At 36.7% G+C, this 27,835-nt stretch overlaps 1 protein-coding gene across 7 annotated transcripts in view; it reads right to left on the reverse strand.

Moving 5' to 3' along the window:
- FYB1 (FYN binding protein 1) overlaps window positions 1-27,835 on the reverse strand; it is a 171,538-nt gene that overhangs the window by 37,638 nt on the left and 106,065 nt on the right. For all 7 annotated transcript variants that reach the window (XM_033179428.1, XM_033179434.1, XM_033179432.1 and 4 more), the window contains 5 exons: window positions 18,311-18,467; window positions 5,414-5,460; window positions 3,540-3,559; window positions 2,956-2,990; window positions 1,896-2,016 (listed from right to left, as the gene is read on the reverse strand). In XM_033179428.1, the coding sequence (XP_033035319.1) occupies window positions 1,896-2,016; window positions 2,956-2,990; window positions 3,540-3,559; window positions 5,414-5,460; window positions 18,311-18,467 (380 nt within the window). The remainder of the gene's footprint in view (window positions 1-1,895; window positions 2,017-2,955; window positions 2,991-3,539; window positions 3,560-5,413; window positions 5,461-18,310; window positions 18,468-27,835) is intronic.

The following is a 27,835-nucleotide window of genomic DNA, read 5'->3' on the forward strand; positions in this document are numbered from 1 at the left end:
TCATTGTTTGTAAAATTGAAGCAGACATTACCTGCTATAAACAAGACAAAATTTCAGAAATGAGCTTGCAAATAAAAAAATAGCAAGCAAACGTTACATGAGGTTTTTAAAATTAATATTCTGAATAGTATGGTGGCTTATTGATAGAAGGGTAATGATCTTGGTTAGACCGTGAATCCCAAATTGTTAATTTTCTAATCCTAAATTGGTGTCTTTTCAACAGAATTTCTTGAATCTTTTGATATGCAAATATGCAAATATGCATTACGACTTTTGAAGAAGCTCTACCTTTAATTTATTGAATTTATGATGACATAAATTGTAAACATATATTGTTATCATGTACCACTAAGAAATAAAGAAAAGAATGTAAGTTAAATTATGATATGCCATGATGCTGATGAGGCTCAGTTCTCATATTTATTTAATTTTTTTCACCTATTATCTATTATCATCTTATAAAAGGAATATAGCTGGTGAAGTCCTAGTCTTGACAAACTTTTGAGTTTATATTTAATGGTATGATTTCCATACCCTATCTTTTCTTACTAAAAATATTATTTGAATGAATGAGATAAATGTAAAGCTGATTTCTCCAAAAGAAACATGGAAAAACCTCACATAATTCCTTTAAATCTACAAACAAGCTCTCCATGGAAAGTACGCTATATAGATTTTTCATAAATTAATTGAAATTATTTTTTCACTTAAAAATATAAACATTGGTAGTCATGCATTCTGTGTAAGTAAAATGTTCTAATATTAATACTGTAATCATAATTTTACTTATATATAGCAAGCTTTTTCAAAATCAAATGAGAATCTTATGATACAGTGCCTGCTATACATTATTTCAGTTCCGTAACAAACTTTTTGGAGTAGTATCATTTATTCTCACTTAAAAGGTTAAGCATCAGTGGCTCAGAAAAGTTAAGTGATAAGCCCAAGATTACATAACTTGTATGTACCACTGGAATTTGAATCAGTTTGTGTAACTGACTTGATGCTATATGTTTTTCTTGCACCATGCTTTGAATCTTTGCTTTAATACAATGAATATTCTGGGAAGTTATATATAAATCATTTTTTAAAAATTTGAACCACATATTAAATGCTCCAGAGAAATAATTATTTAAAGAAACCATACTGTGAATTCTTTTTGAAAGAATAATTTTGTAATTCAGATAATCACCCTAAATATGTCTGACTTGCCAGACCTATGCCAGATGAGCCATGTCATCAAAGATAGTGTAGCCAGGAGAAAATAGCCCATGAGTGTAGCGTTTACTGGTGGTAGTAATGGTAGAAGACACACAATTATCAGAGATCAGAGAATACAGAGGTCAGAATCCACATAGACAAAGAGGGATGAGAAACAGCAGGTATCAGAAGTCAGCATGTACACAGACTTAAAATAAAGGCAATAATGTAACTCAAGTTTAGATACTAGCAATTAGAGTAGCTCATGGAAATCTTATTCTGAGACAGGTCTGGTTCACCCTGGAGACATCTGTGTCCAATACCCCACTATAATACATACCATAGGGATATTTATGTGTGTGATGCTAATTCATAGTATAAGTAGGCTAATATGAAATGCATTATGGGGAGAGCCAAGATGGGTTTGAAAAAGTAAATATTCATTCACTCAATCAACATAAATTTCCTGGGTGCCCACTAATTATGAACCACCATATTTATTTAAATTTTATTATATTGGTTAAGGGATAAGATGGTGTATTGGATAAAAATGTACTGTTATGAAGATAATTACTCTTTAGAAAACAATGAGTAAGTAATTCTTCAACTATGTAAAGTTTCAAGAATGGTACCCTTTTTGTGTGAAAGGTATAAAAAGATGTTATTCTTTCACTCATTAGCAAGCAAGCCCTTACTTTAAATTTCTTCTTTATTTCTTGTTCTTTCTTTTCTTTCTCTTTCTGTTCCTTTTTCTCCAGCTCTAACCTCTTCTTTTCCTCCTTTTCCCTTTTCTTCTCTCTTTCTTTGGATGCTTCTCTGTGAATAAAAATTGTTAGGTTGTTTTCGCATCTTCAGGTGTTGATGTGTCAGAACTCCCTACCTAGAATTTTCTACTCATAGCAGAAAAGGTGGTATCTGAAGTACAGATGAAGGTAAAAAGTCAAAGGTTCTCAAAATCCAGAACGTGTGAGATTATTTTTAAAACCAGTAGGAGGCACACAGCTGAGGATACCTTCTAAAGGCTCTGCTTTCCCTGACAACTTGTGCCAACAAGTGGAAGCCACCATTTATAAAGGCCCCATTCTTGCTGTACGTTCGTTCGCATAAATAGAATTTGTCTCTTTTTCTCTCTTTCATATGCACATGTGCCTGCGCATTCACAGGTACACATGCAAACCTTGGCTCCGAAACTTGAGTCAGAGTTAGTTGAATAAATACTGGGTAGAGAAAATTAAGGTATCTGAGATCAACATATGATAAAGTAAGATAATATATTCATTTCTACTTTCACCCACTTTCCAAGAAATTTCTTTTCCAAGAAACTTCTTTTTTTAACATCTTTCCACTTTAGCAGCTGACACTTTGGCATCTGGGCACCATGATAAATTATTTTTCATAGCACCCCTATAGGTGGAGCTCTGTTCAGGTGAAGAAGGCGTAATATAAATTAACTCATCTGCGCAAGGATACACTAAGAGTAAGAAATCAGATTTCTGCCTTTGATTTCCTGACTGTGGTTTATCTCATAGGCATGTCTCTGGCCTCTCATACAACAGCTTTTCAACAGAGTTCTTCGTAGAACTCTTAGAGAACTAAATAATTTTTGGTCCTTTAAATTGAAATAAAAGTTATATGATAGTCACTTGAAAAAAATCAAGCTTCCCTCCTAGTGTTGTTATATACCCACTATCCCTCATACAAAACATTATATTCATCTTTGAAGAAAACTGTCATGGTAAAAAGTGTAATTCATACATGTCTTCATATGTTTCTCCTTCACTTTCTTGTTCCTGTAAAGAAAAATATTGATAATGATTAATTTTTATAATTTAAAAAGTTAACACACACATATTACATTGCTTAGACTTAAAATAAAGACGAGAATGTAAATTTTTATAATTTGAACCACATATTAAATGGTCCAGAGGAATAAATACTTAAAGGAACCATACTATGAATTATTTTTGAAAGAATAATTCAAATACTCAGTAAAACAACTTGCATTGTGTGTAAGTTTGGCTTGTTTAAAATATTTTTTCTCCTTAGAAATAGACTGGGAAAGCAAAAACAAAAAGATTTCCTTTTCTATCTTACTATATAAATCAGATGTGTAGTCAGACTTAAGTTTATGTTCAGCACTGAAGCATTATAATGAGTCAGTGTGATGTATGGTGTGTAACATCTTAAGCATTTTAGATGAAATAAGATTAGAAATGGAAAACTATCATTACTCATAAGAATTTTCATCTGTTTGGTTTGTACCAATATGGAGTGAATCATAATACTTGTGAAATATTCTAATTATATCAGTATAATACAAGAAGAGAAAAAAATCTGACCTCATCTAGATTTCCAGCACCTAAAATATTTAAAAAAATAAAATTTAATACATTTGTAATAAGGAAACACTTTAATGTAAGATTATTGGATATAATATAATGATTTTCAAAATAGTTCATAATCTAACAGAACTTATGCTTTATCAAAGATACAGAAATAGAAAATAAAATATGTACTTTAGATCTTTACTGTGGCTTTTATTTGATGACGGTGACTTAATTATAAAATCATTTCATTGGCTTTCATCAAATAATGGAAAGGCCAAGAAATAATTAATACACTATTACCTTTATGAAAAGGGATGTCCATTTGGTTTGATGGGCTTGTATGGAACAAGGTATAAAAAGTCACTGTTTCACACCTTTTTACTTATTAGTTCCCAAGGATTTGTTTTCATATATCAAACAAATCAAGTTAATTGGATTTAAAAAAATCAATACTCAAGAGTTGAGTGTAATATCAAAACTAATTACTGAATATTGAAATATTCAATATTCAATATTCCAATATTAAGAGGAATAATATAATAATATTAATAATAAAAACAGTGTGGTATTGGTATAAGAACAGGCAAATAGACCAATGTAATAGAGCAGAACATTCAGTGACATACACAAATGTACATAAACATGCCCATAATATACACATACACACACATAGAGCTGATATGATATAAAGGTAGCACGCTAAATTAATGAGAAAATGATGGATTGTTTAGAGGACAGTAAAGAGAAAACTGGCTCCATGCATGAGGCAATCCTGGATTTCTACTAACTCCTCAAAGGGGACTGCAAAGAGATCAAAGACCTAAATATATTCATGTGATAAAGTCTACAGGAAAAAAATGAGAATATTCTTATTTTCCGGGAAAAAGGACTTCTTAAATAGCATAAATGACAAGGCAAAATTAATACATTTGATTATATCAAAATTTATTTACGTTCAATGAAGGACAGCATGGGCTAAGTTAATAGATAACTGACCTGAATGGGAGAAGATATTTGCAGTGTTTGAAATTGACATGACATTAATGTCTGAAATATAAAGGAACTCCTACAAGTCAACTAGAAAAATACACCACTTCCAAGAAAAAAATGGTCAAAAAGTAGAAACTGGCAACTTACAGAAGAAACCACAAAGGCTTATAAGCAAATAAAGTGCTCAAACTCAAGAGTAAGCAGAGATATAGAAATTCAAAGGAGATATAATTTGATACACATAAGAAAAAAATGGAAAACTGAATAACAGGACCGATTGATGAGAGTGTAGAGAGACGCATCTCTTCTGGAGAGCATGCCAGTCATACTCAGTCAACCTAAGTATTCCATAGCTCTGAGCAACCATTCCACTGCGGGATATATATCTTAAAGATAAGTCTCTGAGACGTCCGCATGGGATGTATACAAAACGGTGCATTGCATTGCTGTTTGTGGTACCAGTGAGTTTGAGGCAAGTGAAATATGGATGCCTACCATGGAGTACTGTGTAGTCGTTAACGGCAACAGACTAAACACACACATAGTGATATGAATGGGCCCCAAAACCACATTATGCCGATTGTACAAAAATACTAGAGAAACCTATAATATACTCTTTCTGTGAACTAAATACATGCATACACGTCACAATATGTGAAGAATTTGTGCAAACACGCATACACATTAAATATGTTCGAATATTTGTCTGTAGTAAGGAAGGAGGAGAAAGGAAGTGAGTTATGAGGATAAGAGGGAATAAACAAATGAAACAAGAGAGGGGCCCTGCACAGACCAACGATGATAATGACCCATTAATGAGTCTATAAGAATGAATAGCTCAAACTTCTGTACCTGAGTTTACAAATAAATAAATAAAATATGTTTTTGTCCTTTACCATCAGAGTGCATGACACCATCTTGATTGTCTTCATTGACAGAGTTTCTGAAAACAAGAAAGAAGAAACAGTGAACATGGAACAAGCAGATTCTCACCTTACAATGAAAAAGAGAAAAGGATTATTTTGTGAATTATTCTTTTCTCTTGAATATTTGCCCTGATTTAAAGCTTCACACATCACTAGCATAGGCTTTAGCCTTATATTTATGCTGCTTCTGTGGCAGAAAATGGAGAATTGGGAAACTTGAGTATAGCACCATCCATTCATAGTAGACTCATACAATTCATTCATCGCTTCTGGAGGGTAATATGTTTTCCATTAAATTGGCAGTAAATCAACACTTCAATTCTGGGATTATAAGGGCATTTAATTGTTTCTACGGTACACATACAAAAGAGAATTAGTTCTAGGGCTGGGCACCATGGCTCACGCCTGTAATCTCAGCACTTTGGGAAGCTGAGGCAGATGGATCACTTGAAGTCAGGAGTTCCAGACCAGCCTGGGCAACAGGGCAAAATGCCATCTCTTGGGCTGAGGGAGAAAACAAAGAATGAGAGATTTAAGGGCAAAGAATGAAGTAAGCAGAATATAAGTAATAAAGCAACACATGGAAGAAAGGGGGTAACTGATGGAGTAAAATTACTGAGAATTCAGATGAAATTAATAGCACAGATTCAGCGAGTAGAGAGAAGGTAAGGATGCCTTCTAATAATATAAATAATTAGATATAATGCCTAATAATAAAAATATTAGGTTGGTGCAAAAGTAATTATAGTTTTTGCCATAAAATGAAAGGTAAAGGCCACAATTACTTTTGCACTGACCTAATACAAAAAATTAGCCTGGCATGGTACTGCACACCTATAATCCCAGCTACTCAGGAGGTTGAGGTGGGAGAATTGCTTAAGCCTGGGAGGCACAGGTTGCAATGAGCTAAGATCGCACCACTGCACTCCAGCCTATGCAACAGAGTAAGACTCTGTCTCCAAAAAAAAAAAAAAAAAAGAATATAGTTCCAATCCCTGACTCCTTCCTTTTCTCCAGATGGTTTCGTCTTGGCTTCACTTTTATCACCCTGAACTCCAAGGTTCTTCATTCCAACGGCTTCACTCTAATTGCCCTTAATAGCATTATTGATACCTGGGCCCCACAAATCCCTATTTATGTATATGACCATTTGTATTTTCTATTCCTATTCTCAGGTTAATTAACATAGCTGGAGAAAATTGCTGTCAATTTTACTGACTCTGGACATTACAAACAATTGGTATGAAATCTCAGCTGTATCCCTCTCTGATTTTCTACAATCTCATCACTCTTTTTTGTCTAGTCAGCCTTCTCTTGCATTGTCCTTCTCTACACCTATTAAAAATGTTTACCACTTTCTTCAATCTGAGATTCCTCTCTGCTCCCCTATAATCAGATGACCTTGTTTCTTATTTCACTGATAAAACAGTATCATTAGGTGTGAGTTCTCTTAAGAAAATACATTTTCTTAACCCACAAACTCATCTTCAGTTATACCTGTTCTTACCTTCTCTCTACTCGCTGAACCTGTGCTATTAATTTCATCTGAATTCTCAGTAATTTTACTCCATCAGTTACCCCCTTTCTTCCATGTGTTGCTTTATTACTTATATTCTGCTTACTTCATTCTTTGCCCTTAAATCTCTCATTCTTTGTTTTCTCCCTCAGCCCAAGTTACTGTTTCCATAAGAAACAAACACTTCACTTTACCTCTGTGAATTCTTCACATTACCACAAGATATTCCTCCTTTATCCAGCCAAGCTAAGAAAAAGTTGTCTTTATTCACTGACTCTACTTCCTCTCCTCCCACACATTTCTTTCCCAACTGCAATCTTTCCCCTATTGCCATTTCTTTCCTAAAAACTATTCTTAAAAATACTAGCTACCAAATCCACTGGACCTTCTCAAATTGCATCTTACTCGATTGCTTTGTGGCCCTGGACAGTATTGGCCATTTTGCCCTCTTTGAGTTTCCTTTGTTTGTTTCCATGAGAAATAGCTCCTGGCTCACTTCTTGTCTCTCTGGCTACTACCTCACAATTTTCTCTGTGGTTTATTTTCTTTTGACTTCTCTTTTAAATGATGATGTTCTGCTGTGTTCTGGTCTTGGTTCTCTTCTTCTTTTTTCACTTTGCAGTTTTTCCTAAATGGTTTCATGTACCTCCACAGCTTTATATGTGATCTTAATGTTGGCGAATTCCATGTTGAAATCTCTAGCCCAGGCTTCCCTTCTGAGTTTCCGATTCAAATATACACATCTTGGGTGTCCTACAGCCAGTTCTATATTACCATCTCAGAAACTGAGGTTTCCCCCTTTTAGCCCAGCCTAAACCTGCTCTCCCTACTAGGTTTCTTTTCTTGGTGAAAGGCACCACAATTCATATATCCATCAAGCAGCAACTCATCCTTTGTTTTTCACTCATCTTCAGTCCCATGCCGAATCAATCATCAAATTACATCAGTTCCCCATTCTAATTCACTTCCCTCTTCCATTTCTCCTCTCTCCCACTGGACACAAAAATAGGATTATATTATCTCTGGAGTGGACTTTTGCAGCAGCCGTCTGGTCAGTGTTCTAGCAATCAGAATTACTCCTTCTCTTCCCTATCCTGATAGTCCCTTCTCCAACTTTTGCCATCTTTCTAACACAAAAATATGATTATATCACGCCCATGTCCAATAGTCAAACTCCTTAAAGAGTTAGGAAAGAATATTACTTGAACATCACTTGAGATGCTGGTTGCAAAATGTGTGTTTCACCACATGAAGAATGTGGGCTGGAAGTGCCTTTTTATCACTAAAACCATAAAATGGGCTCAGTGGGTACATTTGTAACTCAGGAAGGACTGTCATGGATATCTGTCTCAGTCTCTACTTGAGATGGTAAATATAGGTAGGGACTAACTGTTAATCTAATAAATTCACTTTAAAAAATAGAAGATTAAAAATTTAACTTATATATGCTTAGCTTCCTATTTGCGTAAGTGTAAAGGCCCTGTTAATTAACTCATTAAATTTGTCATGACAAGACACTGCTTTCTTTAGTGAGCCTTTTTCATCCTTGGAACATTCAGAATTAAATACAGACATGATGGAATAAACCAAACTCATAGTAAAAACAATGTGTGGAATAAGTTTTATAACCATTGAGACAATGTATGTACAGTCAATTTTTTTACGTATTTGTAATATTTAAGAGATTTGTTACATTAGAAAATATTCAGTTAGACTCATCACATCAATTTAAAATTTATGGTTTAGACCTTCTAAATTTTAGTTGAAACATTAAGGAGTCTAGGTATTCAATGTCAATGGCTGTTCACATCAAAAAAGGAGAGTCAAGCAAACATTATTAGTTCCCAATGAAAGAATACACCAAAAAATAAATGAAGTAAATTTGATCAAGTCACCTCTACCTCCTACTGTCAATGTATAGGAAATACAGAGGAGAGAGGGACATATAGCTATATTATAGAGAGCAATCAGCAAAATCTAGATGATGGGGAACTATAGTATCCACAAACAACTTGATATCCTCAACAAATAAATTGCAAAGAATTAAAAAAAGACATGAGTGAACCTATATCTTAAAAGAGAATAACAGTCCCGGCGTGGTGGCTCACACTTGTAATCCCAGCACTTTGGGAGTGTTCTGAAGTGGGTGGATCATCTGAGGTCAGGAGTTCGAGATCAGCCTGGTCAACGTGGTGAAACCCTGTCTCTACTAAAACACAAAAATTAGCCGGGTGTGGTAGTGGGCATCTGTAATCCCAGCTACTTGGGAGGCTGAGGCATGAGAACCTATTGAACCTGGGAGGTGGAGGTTGCAGTGAGCCAAGATCATGCCACTGCACTCTAGACTGGATGACAGAGTGAGATTCTGTCTCAAAAAAAAGAAAAAGGAACAACAAAACACAAAACATATATGCCAACAAAGATGTGTATACTTTGTATTCTTATTCAAACAACTTAAAAGACATACATGTTGTAAGAGACAAATGGAAATTTGAACACTGACTCAGTATTTTATATTAATGCACAGAATCTATTTTTTTAGGAACACATATTGAAATATTTATAGAGGAAATTACATGATGTTTTGTATTAGTTTCAAAATATTATAAGAGGCAAGTGGGTGAGGGTATAGATAAGACAAGATTGGTCATGAGTTTATAGTTGTCGAAGTTGGTGAAGGGAACATGGAGGCTCATTATACTATTCTTCCTGCCTTTTATATGCTTAAAATTTTTTTGCAATAAATATACTTCTTAAAAAGTATAAGAAAATCTGGCCGGGCGCGGTGGCTCAAGCCTGTAATCCCAGCACTTTGGGAGGCCGAGACGGGCGGATCACAAGGTCAGGAGATCGAGACCATCCTGGCTAACACGGTGAAACCCCGTCTCTACTAAAAAATACAAAAAACTAGCCGGGCGAGGTGGCGGGCGCCTGTAGTCCCAGCTACTCGGGAGGCTGAGGCAGGAGAATGGCGTGAACCCGAAAGGCGGAGCTTGCAGTGAGGTGAGATCTGGCCACTGCACTCCAGTTTGGGTGACAGAGCAAGACTCCGTCTCAAAAAAAAAAAAAAAAAGTATAAGAAAATCTAATTGCAAATGCTATTGGATATTTATGGGAACTGGATATGGTTCAATTTAATAGATTTCAGAGCGTCATTTAAATTCTTGAGAGTATTTTGCTTAGTGGGGTGACTAAATGTGTTCATTCAGATATTTGAAATGTTTAAAAATGAAATTAAATATGTTAATATATACATGCAATATAAAACATGGAAGGAAGTTTCATTAACCACACTTATAAGCAGAACTATTGATTTGAAAGAATTTAATTTGAGCCATGTGAGTTGTCCAATCATTAATCAAAGATCCCCCGAAAATAATTCTAATTTGAATACAAATTACTAGATGTATAAATAAAATAGCAAGTCACATAATATCAATTTAAGTACTTAAAGTAAAATAGGCCTTTGCATTACTAACTTTGATGAATTGAATATTAATTAAAAATATGAAAATACCTAAGACATTAAAATACACTGACATTGTACAGAGTAAAATCCATAGCTCTTTTCATGGCATACAAGGTTCTTATGATCAACTTTGCCCTGTAAAGCTTTATTTCTCATATTTCCTTTTCTTACATTATCTTCTCACATATTAACAGTAAACTCATATGCTGTCTGAACTCTCTCTGGTTTCCTGTTCCTTCATGCTCAGCCCACGCTTCCCTTCTTTGGAATAATCCTGCCTTCTCAGCATCCTCTGCTTGCGGTCCTCTCATTCTTTTCTTTTCTTTCTTTTTCTTTCTTTCTTTCTTTCTTTCTTTCTTTCTTTCTTTCTTCTCTCTTTCTTTCTCTCTCTCTTTCTTTCTTTCTTTCTTTTTTTAACACAGAGTCTCACTCTGCTGCCCAGGCTGGAGTGCAGTGGTGCAAGCTCGGCTCACTGCAACCTCTGCCTCCCGGGTTCAAGTGATTCTCTTGCCTCAGCCTCCGGGGTAGCTGGAATTCTACAGACGCCTGCCCCCATGCCCAGCTAATTTTTGTAGAGACAGGGTTTCACCATGTCGGCTAGGCTGGTCTCGAACTCCTAACTTCAGGTGATCCACCCGCCTCAGCCTCCCAAAGTGCTAGGATTACAGGCATGAGTCATCACACCTGGCCTCCATTCTTTAAGCCTCTCCTTAAACAGTCCTTCCTTTGTGAAGTTGTCTCTGATTTCCTTAAGCCTAATCATTGCTTTGCTTCTCTGCATCATCCATCCATCCATCCGTTATAGTGATTATTCTGTATTCCTTTGTAATTATAGGTTAATTGCTTCAGGTCTCTCTTTTCACTACCAGGGCATAAACTCTTTAAGGAAAGAGATTGTCACTTTGCTAGTTAATTTATTATTATGATTATCCTTTTAGAAAGTTATTAGAATAATTCCTGTCATGATAGGTTTTTGATTTTTTTGATGGATTAACAATATTCTTGTTAAGAGACTAACTTTTATTACTAAAGCAAATTATCATTGATGAAAAGGATGTTAAATCAAAAAGACCACCAGATTTAAACAATTTACTTCCTAAAACACCTGTATGAATAACAAATACTTCTAAAAGGAAGGGTATTTGCATAGCATATTCATACATGTGTGTCTGCGCATTTATGCAAAGCATTTATTACTTGTAGACAATGTTTGCCTGCACACATTTGTTTTATTTATGGACCCAAAATATGAATCTCAGTGCCACTTTATATAGGCCTGAATTTATAATGTGTATATTATTAAAATGTTCAATAAACATGAAATAGTGACTATAATAGCAATGATGGTGAAGAATAAAAGGAAAAGAGATGAGGAAGAGAAATAGATGCAGGTGCACTGAGTAAATTCAGATCAAACTGTCAGCAATTTCACCAAGGGTTCCAAGCATTGAGAAAAGCCCCATAGAGAGAGTAAGAGAAAAACAATGGAACCAGTCACAGCCCAAGTCATAAGAAACTGAGCAGAGGGAGGGGGTGAAGGAGAAGAAAAGGAAGCTTACCAGCTATGATAATAGGTCTATTCAATAAGGCCTCTCACTATAGATCTTTGTTTTTATGCGATAGCATGTAGAATTAAGCAGGAAAAGTAAAGTTAATGACTGTCATTTTTAGAACGCTTATTAGTGTTTTATTTCCTGACGTATAAAGATGTAAAACTGTTGACCTCTATATTTTTCTTTTCTTTTCTTTTTTTTTTTGGAGACAGGATCTCACTCTGTCCTCCAGGCTGGAGTGCAGTGGTGAGATCACGGCTCACTGCAGGCTGGATCTCTCAGGCTCAGGGATCCTCCCACCTCAGCCTCCCAAGTAGCTGAGACAACAGGCATGTGCCACCATGCCCGGCTAAACTTTTGTACATATGTGTGTGTGTGTGTATTTAAATTTAAAATACAATATAACTTTGGCCTCAACTACTTTATTTTCAAAGTTATTTAGGATTTCTGATTCTCACCTGTCTCAAATTTTTTATGCTCTTAAGACAACCTGACTTGAATGACATGATTGCAAGTTACTTCTGGGAACAGCTTTAGGGGTAGGCAGAACAGGCTGCAGATGATAAAGTTCACCCTGTCTTCTAAAATTCATTCCTTGATCCCAATTACAGATTCCACTCTACACCCTAGGGAGAACTGTAAACCTTAGGGAAGCCATTGCTCCCCGCTGCTCAAATGCTCAGCTCCTGCAATTCTCCGCTCTCTCCACTCTTATCATTATATATATATTTATATATATAATATATATAAATATACATATATAATGTATATATTATATATATCAATATATAAATATACAAATATAGAAGTATATTTGTAGACACAGGGTTTTACCATATTGCTCAAACTGGTATTGAATTCCTGGATTCATGTGATTGGCTCACCTTGGCCTCCCAAAGTGCCGGGATTACAGGCGTGAGCCACCATGCCCAGCTGGCCTTTATACTTTATTGGCTATTCATGCATTTAGCTTTTAATTATCAGAATTTTTTTTTAAGAAGGAGGAAGAAATCTACATGACACATTAAACTTTGTTCTACACCTGCCTTACTGGGAGTAAAATCTTGCAACCCTTTCTCTGGAACATGTCTTCTTATATTTAACCCATGAGGAATTTGAAAACTGACTTGCTTAAGCCAACACTTTCCAACTGGTGTGACAGAAGACTATCTGGCAGCGGGCCACTGATATGGCAAGTCTCAAGTTTCAGAACATTTTAAGCATCTCTAATCAATAGAAAGGTTATAATGGTAAATTCTTACTTTTCCTCCAATTTTACAGACAAAAAATAAAACATGCACACAAACAGAAACCAAAAAACCCTTTAAACTAACTATGAATGACTTCAGGGTAAGAACTTCTAAAGTTTTCCTTTTCTAACCTTAGTCACTTCCCATTATTTATTATTTTTTATTACTTCACTTTTCCTGTCTCATTACTATTAATAACCATGTAATTTGTTTGATATGCCAAAACACTCAACCATTGATTCTGTTTTAATATGAAAAATTATGATGTTAAAATTATAATTTAAAAAGGTACCAAGAAATATATTACACTAAAAGATGTTGATTTGAACATTAAAAATAATAAACATGCTCTTTTGACCCATTTCATTCTCTTCAAATGCCTGAGTAAAAATGGCAGAAAATGTAACACACTGATTTCTGACCACTAGGTGGGGAAACAACACAATTTAAAATACAATATAACTTTGGCCTCAACTACTTTATTTTTTAGTTATTTAGGATTTCTGATTCTCACCTGTCTAGACTCTTTTACACTCTGAAAACATCCTGACCTGAATGATATGATTGCAAGTTACTTCTGGGAACAGCTTCAGGAGTAGGCAGAACATGCTGCAGATGACAAAGTCCACCCTGTCTTCTGAAATTCCTTCCTTGATCCCAGTTAGAGATTCCACTCCACGCCCTAGGGAGAACTGTAAACCTTAGGGAAGCCATTGCTCCCCGCTGCTCTAACGCTCGGCTCCTGCAATTCTCCCCTCTCTCCACCCTTACCATTTTTCCCGCTTGACTGGATCTTTCCCATCAGCCTACAAATGTGCTGTTATTACCATCTTTAAGAAGACTCTTGATCTCATTTCTCCCATCAGTTACTGTCCCATTTCTTTGGTTTCCCTTTCTTTGTAAAGGAGTTGTATATATTTTCTCTGTCCAATTCCTCTCCATTCATACTCTTTTAAAGCCATTTCAATCAGCCTTGTATCCCCACCACTCCTGACAACTTCCCCTGCACTGACCTCCACAGTCCTCACTTTTTGGCCTCCACCAGCACCTGACACAGTTGCTCACTGACTCCTCCTTGGATGCTTCCTTTCCTGGGCTTCCAGTACCCCTGCTTTATTGGTTGTTCCTTTTATTCTCCTTTGCCCCTTCTCCTCCTACCAGGCCTCAGAGAGTTACAGTGCCCCAGAGCTCAGTTCTTTTTTTTTTTATTTATTATTATTATTAATTAATTTATTTATTTTTATTATACTTTAAGTTCTAGGGTACATGTGCATAACGTGCAGGTTTGTTACATATGCATACTTGTGCCATCTTGGTGTGCTGCCCCCATCAACTCGTCAGCACCCATCAAGTCATCATTTATATCATGTATAACTCCCCAATGCAATCCCTCCCCCCTCCCCCCTCCCCATGATAGGCCCCAGTGTGTGATGTTCCCCTTCCCGAGTCCAAGTTTCCTCATTGTTCAGTTCCCACCTATGAGTGAGAACATGTGGTGTTTGGTTTTCTCTTCCAGAGCTCAGTTCTTTTCTTCCCTGTTTTCACTCCCTTCCTTGGTCATCTTAACCAGCCTCACGACTTTCAGTGTGGAATATATTCCTATTTCTCCCCTATGTTAAACCCAGAACTCTCTCCCAAACTCTCCACTTCTTACCCAAGTGAATGCTTAAAAGGTACCTCAAACTTAACATAGCCATGACCTCCAGATCTTCCTCACCTTTGTTAAACAAAACTTGCTCACCTTTGTTAAAATCTAGGAGGCCATTTTTTTGGACTAAATTCCTGCACTGCGCCCCAGAAGACCGACTAAAAATCAAAATGGAATCACCCATGCTCACCAAACGGAAACTGAGTTGTTATCTGGCCTTTTGGGAAATCAGGAGAGAGAGAGAACGGCCTAGTTGCCTGAAGAGGCCAATTTTCACCTTCTATCATAATAATGAAGCTCTGTTTTAATCTTTACAACAAAGAGAGACCTGAAGTAACCTGATGTTAACCAATCCATTATCTTTCTATTGTTCTATTTCCCTGTACCTGCCTTACAAGGAAAGTAACTTTAAAATGACCAATCCACTTTTTGTTCTTTGTGTCTACTTTCTTCAGTTCTTTTTGTTTATAAAGCCAACCTCATCTGCTTCACTCATTGTAACACGTACTTTATTTTATGGAACAAAGTGTTGCTCGATTTTAGACGTGCAAATAAAAATTCTTGAGATCTTTAGATTTGCCGTAATTTTAACATTTTCATCCTTTGACATCCTCAGCCTCCTCACGGTGGTACTTGGGCTGACAGACGCATGATCCTTATAGTTGCTTGGGCCAAAAACACTGGAACCACCCATTCTAGATTCCCCTTTTTCCTTCATACCCTAAATCCAAATTCTTTTGTCTCTCCCTTCGAAATACACCCAACATATGGACACTTCTCACCACCTCCACTGTTCTCAACATGGTCAGTGCTACTGCATATCTTGCCTGCATTTCTGTAATATCTGACTAACTGGTTTCCCTGCTTTGACAATTGTCTACCTACTGTCTCTTCTCAGCATATCCATTAAGGTGATTTTTATAAAGCACAAGTCAGAAAACATCACTGCTTTGCTCTAGCTCTTTAATTGGTTCCCATTTCACTTAAGATAAGGGTTGCAGTCTCTGTCACGGCTTACAAGGCCCTAAATGAGCTGACTGTTTCCCTACTGTTCCTTTCCTTGCTCTCTCTGCCTAGAACAGTCTTCCTACATCTAACTCCCGTACTTCCTTTGAATCTTTGCTCAAGTATCACTTTCTATTAGGTTGGTGCAAAAGTATAAATATATAGGAAGCTACCCTCGCCTCTCTCAAGTAGCAACATGTTGTCCCCAATGCCACCCTCACACTCCACCTCCACCACTTACCTCTGCTCTGTCTTCCCTTAGGAAATATGTTAGGAAGTATCAAGTGCTAATACCATATACTTTACTCGTTTATTACTTATTTATTTTTGAGACAGGGTCTTGCTCCATCACCCAGGCTGGAGTGCAGTGGCATAATTAGGCTCACTGCAGCCTCGACTTCCTGGGCTGAAGCAATTCTCCTGGCTCAGCCTCCTGAGTATCTGGGTCTACAGGCAAGCACCATCATGCTCAGCTAATTTTTAAATGCATAGTAGAGACAGAGTCTCACTATTTTGCCCACGCTGGTCTCAAACTCCTGAACTCAAGCGATCCTCCCACCTCTGTCTTTCAAAGTGTTGGGATTACAGGCGTGAGCCACTGTGCCCAGCCCTGTTTATTGTTTTCATTTCTTTAGTCCCTGCTTTGCAGGGGTCTTTGTTTGTTTACTAATATTTCCTGAACTCCTATTACAAAGGCACAATGTAGGGACTCAAAAAACTTGTTGCATGACTGTAAAGGAAATCTATTAGATCTTGACCTGAGAGTGGTCTTTGATTAGAAAATGGAGGAATGCTTGCAGGTTGGCAGAGGGAATGCTTGGGAAATACCCCTGTATGTGTTTTGAGGACTGGTGCTGTGAGAAGCACAGAAACACCTATATCTTTCACAATTCTTCTTACAGACTACCCTGTACATTGCCTCTTCATGTGAAATATAAGCTTTTGAGCCTGAACATCAAGGCCCATTTTGATTTCATTTCCTCTATGCATTTCTAGCTTCCCCTTCTTGGGGAAAATTTTCTAACCCAGAGATTGCTTCACTGTGGAATTTACTTGAGCTTTCTGATGGGAGCTTGCAAGTCTTTCACTATACACATTTTCCCTTTTGAAAAAACAAAGTAGCTAGATATCATGGAGGATTAGAGGCTTTAAACTGACATCCATAAATTCAAATGCCTGGAAGAGTGTGCGGTTAATATAAATGCACAACGCAGGTCATATATAAGATAATAGCCATGAAGCTGTTCTAGCACCTTCTACTTACTACCCTTAAACCCCCAAGAAAGCATATTAAAGTTAAAAAATGATGGCATTTTTGCATGACAAATATGTTTTCTATCCTTTCCCTAAATTGTAGTCATCAAGCATTTCAGGGAATCTGTCAATCCAATATTGTTATTAACAGTTTCCATTACATGGATTATGGATATTAAGTACTTTTGTTGTAAGGAACATCAATCCAGTAGGTGAATTTAAGTGAAGGTAAACCAAATTGTACAAATATGTTGAGATATAACTTATTTGTGATAAAGGAGAATCATGTTAAGCAACTTTCTACGAGAAGAAAGGGAATATCTAGTCCATTTTGTCTTAAGGATTTATGCTTGCTGTTGTCTGAACATTCTTCTTAAAATGACATTCCATTTTATTCCAACCTGCCACTTGCTTTCCCCTTTACCAACTATTCTATTAAACCCTGGGTAGGTAAAGAGCCCATGCATAGCAACCTCTACAGTGCTGACATTTCTGAAAAATACCATCTAAGAAAATTCAAGCAAAAGCAGGCTTGAAAAAAAGTTTCCTAGATTCTAACACCCACCCAAAAATTCTGATGGGTGAGAGAAAATCTGTATTATTTTTTAGTTAAAGGAGGCTATTTAGCATAGTAGTTTAAAGCACACTTACTTTGGATTCAGACCAACATTGGTTGAAATTTTTATTCTACACTATTTTGTGATCTTGGAGAAGTTACCTGGCTTCTTTGCAGAGCTAAAGTTCCGTTTCCTTATCTGTGAAATAATGATGATACTATCTAATCAATAAGGTTATAGAGATGATATATGTAAAATTCCTAGCACATCATAAACAGTCAGTAAAAATATGGTGATGGACTGGTGGTGATCATGATAGTGGAGGAGTTGGTGGTTCTCAAGACAGCTTCAGAATTTTTTAAAAAACAGCGGAAATTTTCTTCAAAGAAACTCTTAAGGGGAAACCCAACATAAAACAGATAAATAAAAATGACTCAGAACTGAGCAATTCTAGGGGTATTTGCACTGTCAGCTTGGCCAGCTCTTCTCCCTGCCAGCTGCCCACTTTTGTAGACCCAGAAGTTTCCCATGGAACTCTCAGCATTCAACCAAGCATAGTTTGAAAATCTGTGGCAAGAGACGGGGAAAGAAATGGCAAGATAATCTTTTGCTTACTTTAGGTCAAACGGAGGTTTAATGTTTCTGGGAGGTAGGCTTGGGACTGGTGGTTGTGATGGGTGAGATGCTGGCAATGGTGGCTGGCTGGCCGGATGGGATGGTGGAGGTAGTGGCGGAGAAGTTGTTGAGTAAGACATCTGGCCTTTGCTAGTACCTAAGAAGCAAAGCAAACAATACCATGAATTAAGACAAATCTTCAAAAAGAAGATTGTTAATTGCAACCATAGTTGGCTGCAGATAAAATAATTTGGCAAAAATTAACAACTGGCTATATGGAATTTTCAAAAAAGAGTATGTTTATTTTATTATTATTACTATGTTGTGTGCTATATATCTTTTGTGAGACAGGATTTCGCTCTGCTACCCAGGCCGGGGTGCAGTGGCTCCATCATGGTTCACCGTAAGCTCAAACTCATGGGCTTTCAGGATCTTCCTGCCTCAGCCTCCTGAGTAGCTGGGACTACATGCGTGCACCACAATGCCCATCTAAGTTTTTAAAAAAATGTTAAACTTTTTGTAGAGATGAGGTCTTGATATGTTGCCCAGGCTGGTTTTGAACTCCTGGGCACAAGCAGTCGCCCTGCCATGACCTCCCCAAATGTTGGGATTACAGGTGTGAGCCACTGTGCCTGGTCTTATTCATCCTTTACATCAATAAAATATATTACATGTATGTATATATGCATAACACACATACACACAGAGTTTTTCCTGGTTGTTAAACATTTATCAGCATACCGTTGCTGGTACCTAAAAAATTCCTAGGTTCTATCTGCTAAATAGTGACTAGAATCAGTTGTTTCTATATCTTTCCTCTTTGCTTTGATCCTCTTCCTCTCACGCATTCCTCCATTGACTTTCTGATTTCATATATAGGACTTTGGAATTACGCAGGTTGCCTTGTTTTCCTAAATGTGGAATTTTAATTTCTTTCTCATTTTGGGGTGATTTTCTGAGAGGAAAAGAGGATAATATCTTAACAAACATTTTGTTTTAATTTTACCTGCCTTTAGCACAAATGAGGTCTTTTTTCATGTTTATACTTTTTTTTTTTTTCCTTTTGAGAGGGAGTCTAGCTTTGTCACCCAGGCTGGAGTGCAGTGGCGTGATCTCAGCTCACTGCAACCTCTGCCTCCCAGGTTCAAGCGATTCTCCTGCCTCAGCCTCCTGAGTAGCTGGGATTACAGGCATCTACCACTATGCCCAGCTAATTTTGTATTTTTATTGGAGACGGGGTTCTCTTTGTGTTCTTAGTAGAGACAGGATTTCACCATGCCCACCACCGTGCCCAGCTAATTTTTATATTTTTAGTACAGAAAGCATTTCACTGTGTTGACCAGGCTTGTCTTGAACTGTTGACCTTGTAATCCATCCGCCTTGTACTCCCAAAGTGCTGGGATTACAAGTGTGAGCCACCGCGCCCAGCCTCCTTTTAACTGTATTATTTATTCAAATACTTTGCCTATTTCAAAATTAGTATTTTCCTTTTGTTGGTTTCTAAAATATTTTTATTAAGGATATTAGTCTTTTTGTTTCTTAACTGGACCTTAATGTAATTAGGCTGCTTTGGATCCTGCTTTTGTCTGTCTATACATTAAAAAATATAACACAATGAATAAAACCTCTTTACAAACTTCAAAAAAAAAATACGGCACTTCACTGTAAATTTCTTTACAAGGGTAATGCTAAGGTTTTACACAGTATATGACACAAACACATTCCTAATTTCTTTTAGATATTTCTCCCTCTTGCCAAAGCTCTTCACTTAGGATAATTGCTGACTATATTGCCCTCTCTCTTCATTCTCTGACCTCACCCTGGTGTTTCCCTTCTTCCTGGAGTCTTAAAAACTGCTCAGGCCCTGCACTGCAGACTCCAGACCCTCCAGGCCAGGAACAGTTCCCACAGGAATAGCTCTGCTTTTGCAGCTAGTTTTTGGGGATGGAGGTAGACAGAATTAGTTCCCCTGTAAATCTCATGAATAAAAAACTCCAACTCAAGATATTTACATTAGAAATGTTGAATCCGGTTCATTTTTGTCCTAACTAAAATAAAAATTTTGGGATATATCAGACTTTTCCTCTAATCTATTCAATCAATCCTTTCGTGTATAATTTCTGTCACCACATTATCTTTAGGAAGGCCTTCCCTAATTTGAGAACAGATAATTATAAACAGTATATTTTCTCCTACTTCGCTGTGGCTCCATTTTTTTTTTTTTTTTTTACATTTAACGCTTTAAAACTATTAGTAATTTATTTTGGAGTTTGGTGTGAGATAGAGATTTAATTTTATGGTTGTTGTTGCTCCTAAATCCTTTAACAAATGTTCTGCACCATTTGTCTGATAAGCTATTATTTACCAATTTGACATGCCTCTTTCATCATAGAATAAACATTAAAAATTCTAGTGAATGTGACAGACGAAAATGGCATCCAGTTATTTTAATTCATAAATAATATGCTTCAGTAGATTCATAAATGACTTAAAAGCTGTACCCAAAGAGAATACACCTCTGTGAGTAGATATTAATAAGCCGTCCAAATAGAGAGAAAAATATTTATTAGCCATCTATGACTTATCCTTTCATGGAAAAGATTTCGACAAGCAGGAGGCATTACCCTGGGACAGTAACTTAAGGCCAACACGTGAGAAGATACAGAATTGGTTTAGGGAATGGTGAGACCTTTGAATTAGAAACACTGAAAACTGACTTCCCCAAACCCAGGCTTTCTGACTTTATACAGGCTTATGAGACTCTGATGAGGCACCTGGGGGTCCTCTGTGGTTCTGCTTACTGGACATCTATTCTCCTTTCTGCGGTTATCATAACTTGAGCAACCCAGGAAGGGGTGTGCTTGCTCTTCTACCGGACTTGGAACTAGAAGGGGGTCCTCCCTGAGTTGCCGGCAGTGGTCTCGCCACCAGCAGAGTAGGGCTCACCTGAGAATGCAGCAAAACCAGCGGGAAGCAGGGCGAGAGATGGAAAAGGACTGGTTAGATTTTAAAGAAAAAGTAGTTTTGCAAAATTGTCAAGGATAATTTGAAAGATGTAATGAGGCACTAAACTAATTGTTTGAGCATGCTCTTCCTCATCAAGCTTGGGAGAACATATGCTAAAGTCTTCCTATGTTACACTAGTATGTGGCAGTGAAACACTTTGCTTTGCAAAACGTGTGGTCACTTTCAAATACTGCTAGGAATACATTTGCATGTATACAAAATAATTCTAAGGAAAAGCATCTTAGTTTTTCTGGAGGAAAAAACCAGTTAGACTTACTTTAATGTCTAACGATTGACATTAGAATCTAATGATTGACTCTAAAATCTCAATCTGGACTTTATAAAGTGTACTAAAATATAATTAGAACTATTAACATTCTCAAAAGTAAAAATATGTTTTTATTCTGATGGAAAGAAAGGGGATGAATATTGAACTGCAGTAAAATGAGTAAAGGAATAGAAACAATAAAGATAAAAATATCTGGGAGTAATGATATTAAATAATATTAATTAATCACACAATTTTTGGCAAGTACCATACTAGTCATTCTACATATGTAATCTTATTTATTCTGTATAACAGCCCTATGGGGGTATATGTTATTATCTAGTTTCCATTTGATAGTTAAGAAAACTACCCAAGTTCAGATAATTAGTAAGCAGTAGCAGTGGGGTTCAAACTTGGCCAGAATTTGAACTCTAGTCAATTTTTTATGATGTCTATGCACTTTCTGCTATGCTCTACTGCTTCTCAAGGTAATTAAATGAAAATTATTAGTAAGTTAAAATAGACACATTAGCAAATTGTCCTACAATCTTGGTGTAAGTTCAGCTTTTTGATTTGTATTTTTCCTCTTAGTGTGATTTTATGAGTGTTTTCAGTTTAATGCAGGAAAGACCTGGCTCTAGAGACTGTAAGGCTCACATATTGGGGTGTTCTGGATGCTAAATTCAGATGCCTTAGAATTTGATTTTGGAAACCAGACAGCAGAGATGTAAACATTCAAGCTAGTAAGAAATAGGTTCTTAAAGATGAATGACTGATACTAGCTGGCTGGAAAAAAAAAAAAAACCCTCAAGAACTGAAATCGGGGAAGTTTGAAATAGCATAAAAGGACTTAGAAGACATGAAATAAGGGGAAAGAACAACAGGTTTAGACCTCAGCTGGCATTACGAATTAGGGATGTGCAATTTGAGAGCTAACACCTAAAACTCTGATCTACTTATGGATCTCATCTCCCAAAGCTCAGGGGGGATTGCCTAGATATCTGTGATTTGAAAGTACTGGAACTGAAAAGACCATGTGGAATGTTACCCTCAAAGAATGACAGGATTGTGCAGGGATATGAATCCCTGTAGCAGTGGGCAGAGCTGGTCTTCTGGACAGTGCAGGATGGTTCAGCAGCAATGAGCTAATCAGATTAATTTGCAACCTACTACCCACTGTTGTCCTGAGACAGACAGAGGAACTGTGCTCTGGGTACTCTAACAGGAGATCAAGGCTTCAAGAAGGACATAATAGGCATCTTGCTAATCACTCAAGTGGGAGCTTGAGTGACTAGTGACCAAATTAAGGAAAATTGACTATATTTTTATTAGGGAGCAGTTTATACTGGTTACAGAAAAAATGGGGAGAATTGTGAATAATGAGGAGTGAAATTGCAATATCTTCCAGAACACAAAAACAATTCTTAAAAATCTGGGAAGTTAATAACCTCTGATTTAAACTTTTCATCCTTTTTAATTTTGGAAGTTTGGAAGAGATCTTGCACAAGTTTTGTTCCTCTGCTCAGGCATGCTGGAATGGGTGGAGCACTGGGGCCATTTTACCACAAGAAAATGACCAGGAGAGACCTCCATGAGTTGGTGAGTGCTCAGTGGTTATCTGGCCCTGCCTTGAAGAATGGCTCCAGGTTCACTGAAATACAGGCTACCCAAAATGGTGAGATTTTGTCAGAAACTAAAACTCTATAAATAGAAAAGTGGATTTGAGGGCAGTGGAAGAAGGAGTCGGGAGAGAAGAGGTGGAAATGAATAGAGAGGACCCAACCAGGGTGGTAGTATACTCATGCGAAATGGAAATTGTATTACTTCACAAACTTTGCATTTTATGTATTTCTGCTGGTCAAAAATGCTAGTTCTAGATATTTTTACAACATTTTGGTAACAAAAATCTATGAAGACTTAGGATATCTACCTTGTAGATTCTGATGTTTGTGACTTTTGACTAAGAAGGTACTTAAAGTCTTCATGTCCCGAGGGGTCATAAGGAACATGTGGCGATCTGGTTCTCAACTTCCTTTTTAAATCCATGGATTCCTTTACAACACCAAAGACATTACACTGTATTGCTGCTCCCAACTGCCACAAAACCCTGACCCTAGACTTCGCATTTCTAATTCTGGCTTTCTTGGGATATCTTAAAATTGGACCAGGCATTAGAAAACTTTGATTTTATCTCCAGCTCTATCACCAAAGAGCTATTTTTCTTTGGCGAATCACTTAATCTCCATGTGATTTAGTTTCTCCATCTGTCAAATGGGAGTGATCGAGCCCTAACTATCTCAAAGGGGTTTAAGGATGAAATGAGCTAATACGTGTGAAAGCATCTTAAAAAGTTTGAAGCACTGCATAAACATAAAAGATGATCACACAAGGCTGAGGGGTGCCACAAATAAAATCATTTCTAAGTTACTTTAACTTAAGACATTTGGAAATTATTTAATTTCATCATCTATTTATTTGAGGATGATTAAGCCTCTGTCTCAGATTTTAGCCATGGAGCTGGCAACTTGTCATATAGACTTTTATTTTCTTTGGGCCTGTGTAGGTACATAGCATTGCCCATTCAAACAAGAAGAAAAGCTCTAGCAACCACATGGCGCTGCCAGAGTATATTGGTGACCTCTGTGCCAAGTAGTTTGTAAAACTATTTGGGTGGACACTTAATGGAATCTCTTATGGTTGCATGGCCACATATAGTCATTCACACCTAAACTAAACACAGTCTTACTGAGATCTTACCACATTTACCATAAAAGTTGTTTGTAATCCCCTTCATCCCCGGACCCTACCCTTACCTTCCTCATGTACTACAGATGACCTTACCTTTTATTTTACTAAGAACATGAAGAATACCCCATCTGACTATCCCCACTTGTCCTGCATTCTAACTGAAAATCTCCTAATATCTTGCTCTCCCATTTTTCCTTTGCTCCAGATTCTCTGGAAAGATGGCATTCCTCCTTGCACATACTAACAGGCATTTTAGTTCCCATCAGTGCCTGCTTCCTTGTACAACCCACTCCCTTTATTATTAACTCCTTCATTGCATCAAGCAAGAAACATTTACTAAGCACTTACTATGTGCTCTGAACTGTGTGTTTCATCTTTTCAATGCACTTTCCATCTTAAATATGGTCTGATATCTTTAACTCTAAAGAAGCACAACAGTATCCTTTTTTAACCTCTTCCCCCATCCTAGATACCAGCTGATTTTGTTCCTCTTTTTCATGGCCAAACTTCTTGGGACAAAAACCTACATTTGCTACTTCTACATCTTAAAAGTACTTGGATGGCCTCATGGAGAAATAAAGAATGAAAGGCTTAGTTTTAAATTCAGATTCAACCACTTTTATATAAACCTTCTAGTTTTTATTACTCAGTATGAAGACTTGGTTAAGTTGCTTGACATCTCCAAGTCTTCATTTTCTTATTTGCGAGATGGTCACATACACACTCTGCAGAAGCATCTGACACATGATATGGTAGTTCTTAATAAATGGTCCTATTCTTCTTAGCTACTAATTGATCTGGCTGTCCCATTCACACCCCACAGTCTACTCCCATCAACTGCAAAGAAAACAATAAACAAACAGAAACCACTTTTTCCTCAAATTAGTCATGTCTAATCCTAGTTTTTCAAGAATCTTAGAATGGTCCAAGAATGAAGAAGTTTAAATCCCTAAATCTACCCCAGTAGGTACCACAACAACCAAATACGACTTTCAGATTCTTCACTCCAAAACACACCAGAAACAATTTTCAATGGGAGAATCTGAAAGATTGGCAGAAAGAATGTTTGTGCTGAAGTTATTGAGGCCTGGGTTTGACTACTAATCCCATCCAGTATTAGCTGTAAGATACTGGGTAATTTATTTCGCTTCTCTGGGTTTTAGATTCTCTGCCTATTAAAATGGGACTACTGACTCTTAACTTACAGGGTTGCTACAAGAATTCAAAATATGTCTGTCTGCCAGGCACGCAGTAGGTATGCAGTGCTACTTATGAATTACTCTAGGAACTAACACGGTTGTGCTCTATATGGGGCAGGCTCCTTAAAAATCAATAGGACATGTTTATTTCCATCTGTGCAGAGAGATTGGGATCATCATGCTTCAGTACCTTTTATTAGAAGTTTTCTAAACTGTCACCTGTGCTTGAAATGACATGCTAATTGCCACACATCTGATCATTCTGTCAAAAGCAAGATTTTGAAAAACTACCTGCCCTTTTGAAGTGAGGTGTGACTGTCCTGTGATTCCCTGGTGTTAACACCTAGCTCAGAGGCTCTCTGTTTGTACGTAGAGCACTGGTATGTGTTTTCTCAGATCATTTTTATTTTATTTAAAATTACCATAAATTACTTTCTCATTTATTTATTCATTTTCTTCCTAGCTAAACAGTGAGCTTCTGAGGTGGGTCTCCACTGTCAATACCTGTGTATGCCCGACAACACTGCATGTATCACATATTTAATGTTTCACTGATTGATTTTCTTTTTCATTTGTCCTTTTTCCCTTTAGAAAAGAAAACTAATTTTAAAAAGCAAATTGGAAAATAAATAGCTGTACAGTAAAACATTTAAGAAAATATAGGAGGGAATGATGAAAAGAAGAACCCCTGTTCTAGACCCCCACATTGTAGTTATAAGCCTCAAAGACAACAGCTGTTATTAGTTTCTTAAGGATATTTCAAGAAACATATTCTGTGTATTTTTTTACACAAATGGAACCATGGTACATACATTATTCTGTACTTCACTTTCTTAACTTAATTTTAAAAAGATATTGCTGTATATTGGCACAAAAAGAGCAATCTGGGCATTTTTTTTTCTTTTTTTTTTTTAATGACAGTGGAGTTCTCCATTGCATGGATTTACCTTATTTTATGTGACCAGTCTCATTATTGCTGGTCAGTTAGGTTATAAAAATAACTACTGAAGTATAATTCATATAAATAAACTGGTTTAAAATATAAAACTCCATGGTATTAATATATTTACAGTTGTGCAACCAGTATTATAATCTAATTTTAGAATATACACATTACCTCAAAAATAAACCCCTGTACTTACTGGCAGTCACTCCCCATCCCTATCCCCAATCCTTGCTGTGCTGCCTTAGGCAACCAATAATCTAATTTTGGTCTCTTACAGATTGGCTTATTCCAGAGATTCCATATCAAGAGAATCATATAATATGTGGTTGTTTGTGACTAGTTTCTTTCACTTAGTTGTTTTTGCAGTTCAATTATATTGTAGCAGATATTAATATTGCTATCTTATGGCTGAATCATATTTCATCATATATCATCACATTTATTTACCCATTCATCAGCTGATGGACATTTAAGTTGTTTCTACCTTCTGCCTGTTATACAGAATGCTTTTATAAATGTTAATGTATATCTTCGTGTGGACCTATGTTTTCATTTCTCCTGGGTAAATACCAAGAGTAGAATTGCTAGGTAACTCCATATTCAACCTTCTGAGGAACTCTAGATTGTTGCTTATTTTATGCCATTTTAGGCAATTACAATTATAAAATTTTTCTTGTATGTATGTCTTTGACCCCAAGTATAAATGTACCTGTAGGATAAATTCCTAGAAAGTTAAATCAGTAGGTCAAAAGAACTGAGCATTAAAATATTTTGGTAGGCTGGGTGTGGTGGCTCACGCCTATAATCCCAGCACTTTGGGAGGCCAAGGTGGGCAGATCATGAGGTCAAGAGATTAAGACCATCCTAGCCAACATGGTGAAACCCTATCTCTACTAAAAATACAAAAATTAGTCAGGCGTGGTGGTGCATGTCTGTAGTCCCAGCTACTCGGGAGGCTGAGGCAGGAGAATGACTTGAACCTGGGAGGCGGAGGTTGCCGTGAGCCAAGATCACGTCACTGCACTCCAGCCTGGGCAACAGAGCAAGACTCCAGCTCAAAAAAAAACAAAACAAAACACAGTTTTGGTAAATAATGCCATTTAGTGATTTTTTTTTAAACAGGTAGGAGAATACCTGTTTTACCATAACTTCACTGGCATGTATATTACCATACATTTTTGGTCTTAATAATCCTGACAGGTAAAAAATTAATACTATATCAATTGGATTTTCATATTTATAAGTGAGGCTGAGCATTCTTTCATATGTTTATAAGACATTTTATTTGTGTGAGTATGTCTTCTTTATAAAAAATATTAGAAGTACAGCATCCTATTTAATTAAGCAGCTGGAAAAAT

This window comes from Trachypithecus francoisi, unplaced genomic scaffold (genome assembly GCF_009764315.1).
Source record: "Trachypithecus francoisi isolate TF-2019V2 unplaced genomic scaffold, Tfra_2.0 Lachesis_group2, whole genome shotgun sequence".
Taxonomy (NCBI): domain Eukaryota; kingdom Metazoa; phylum Chordata; class Mammalia; order Primates; family Cercopithecidae; genus Trachypithecus; species Trachypithecus francoisi.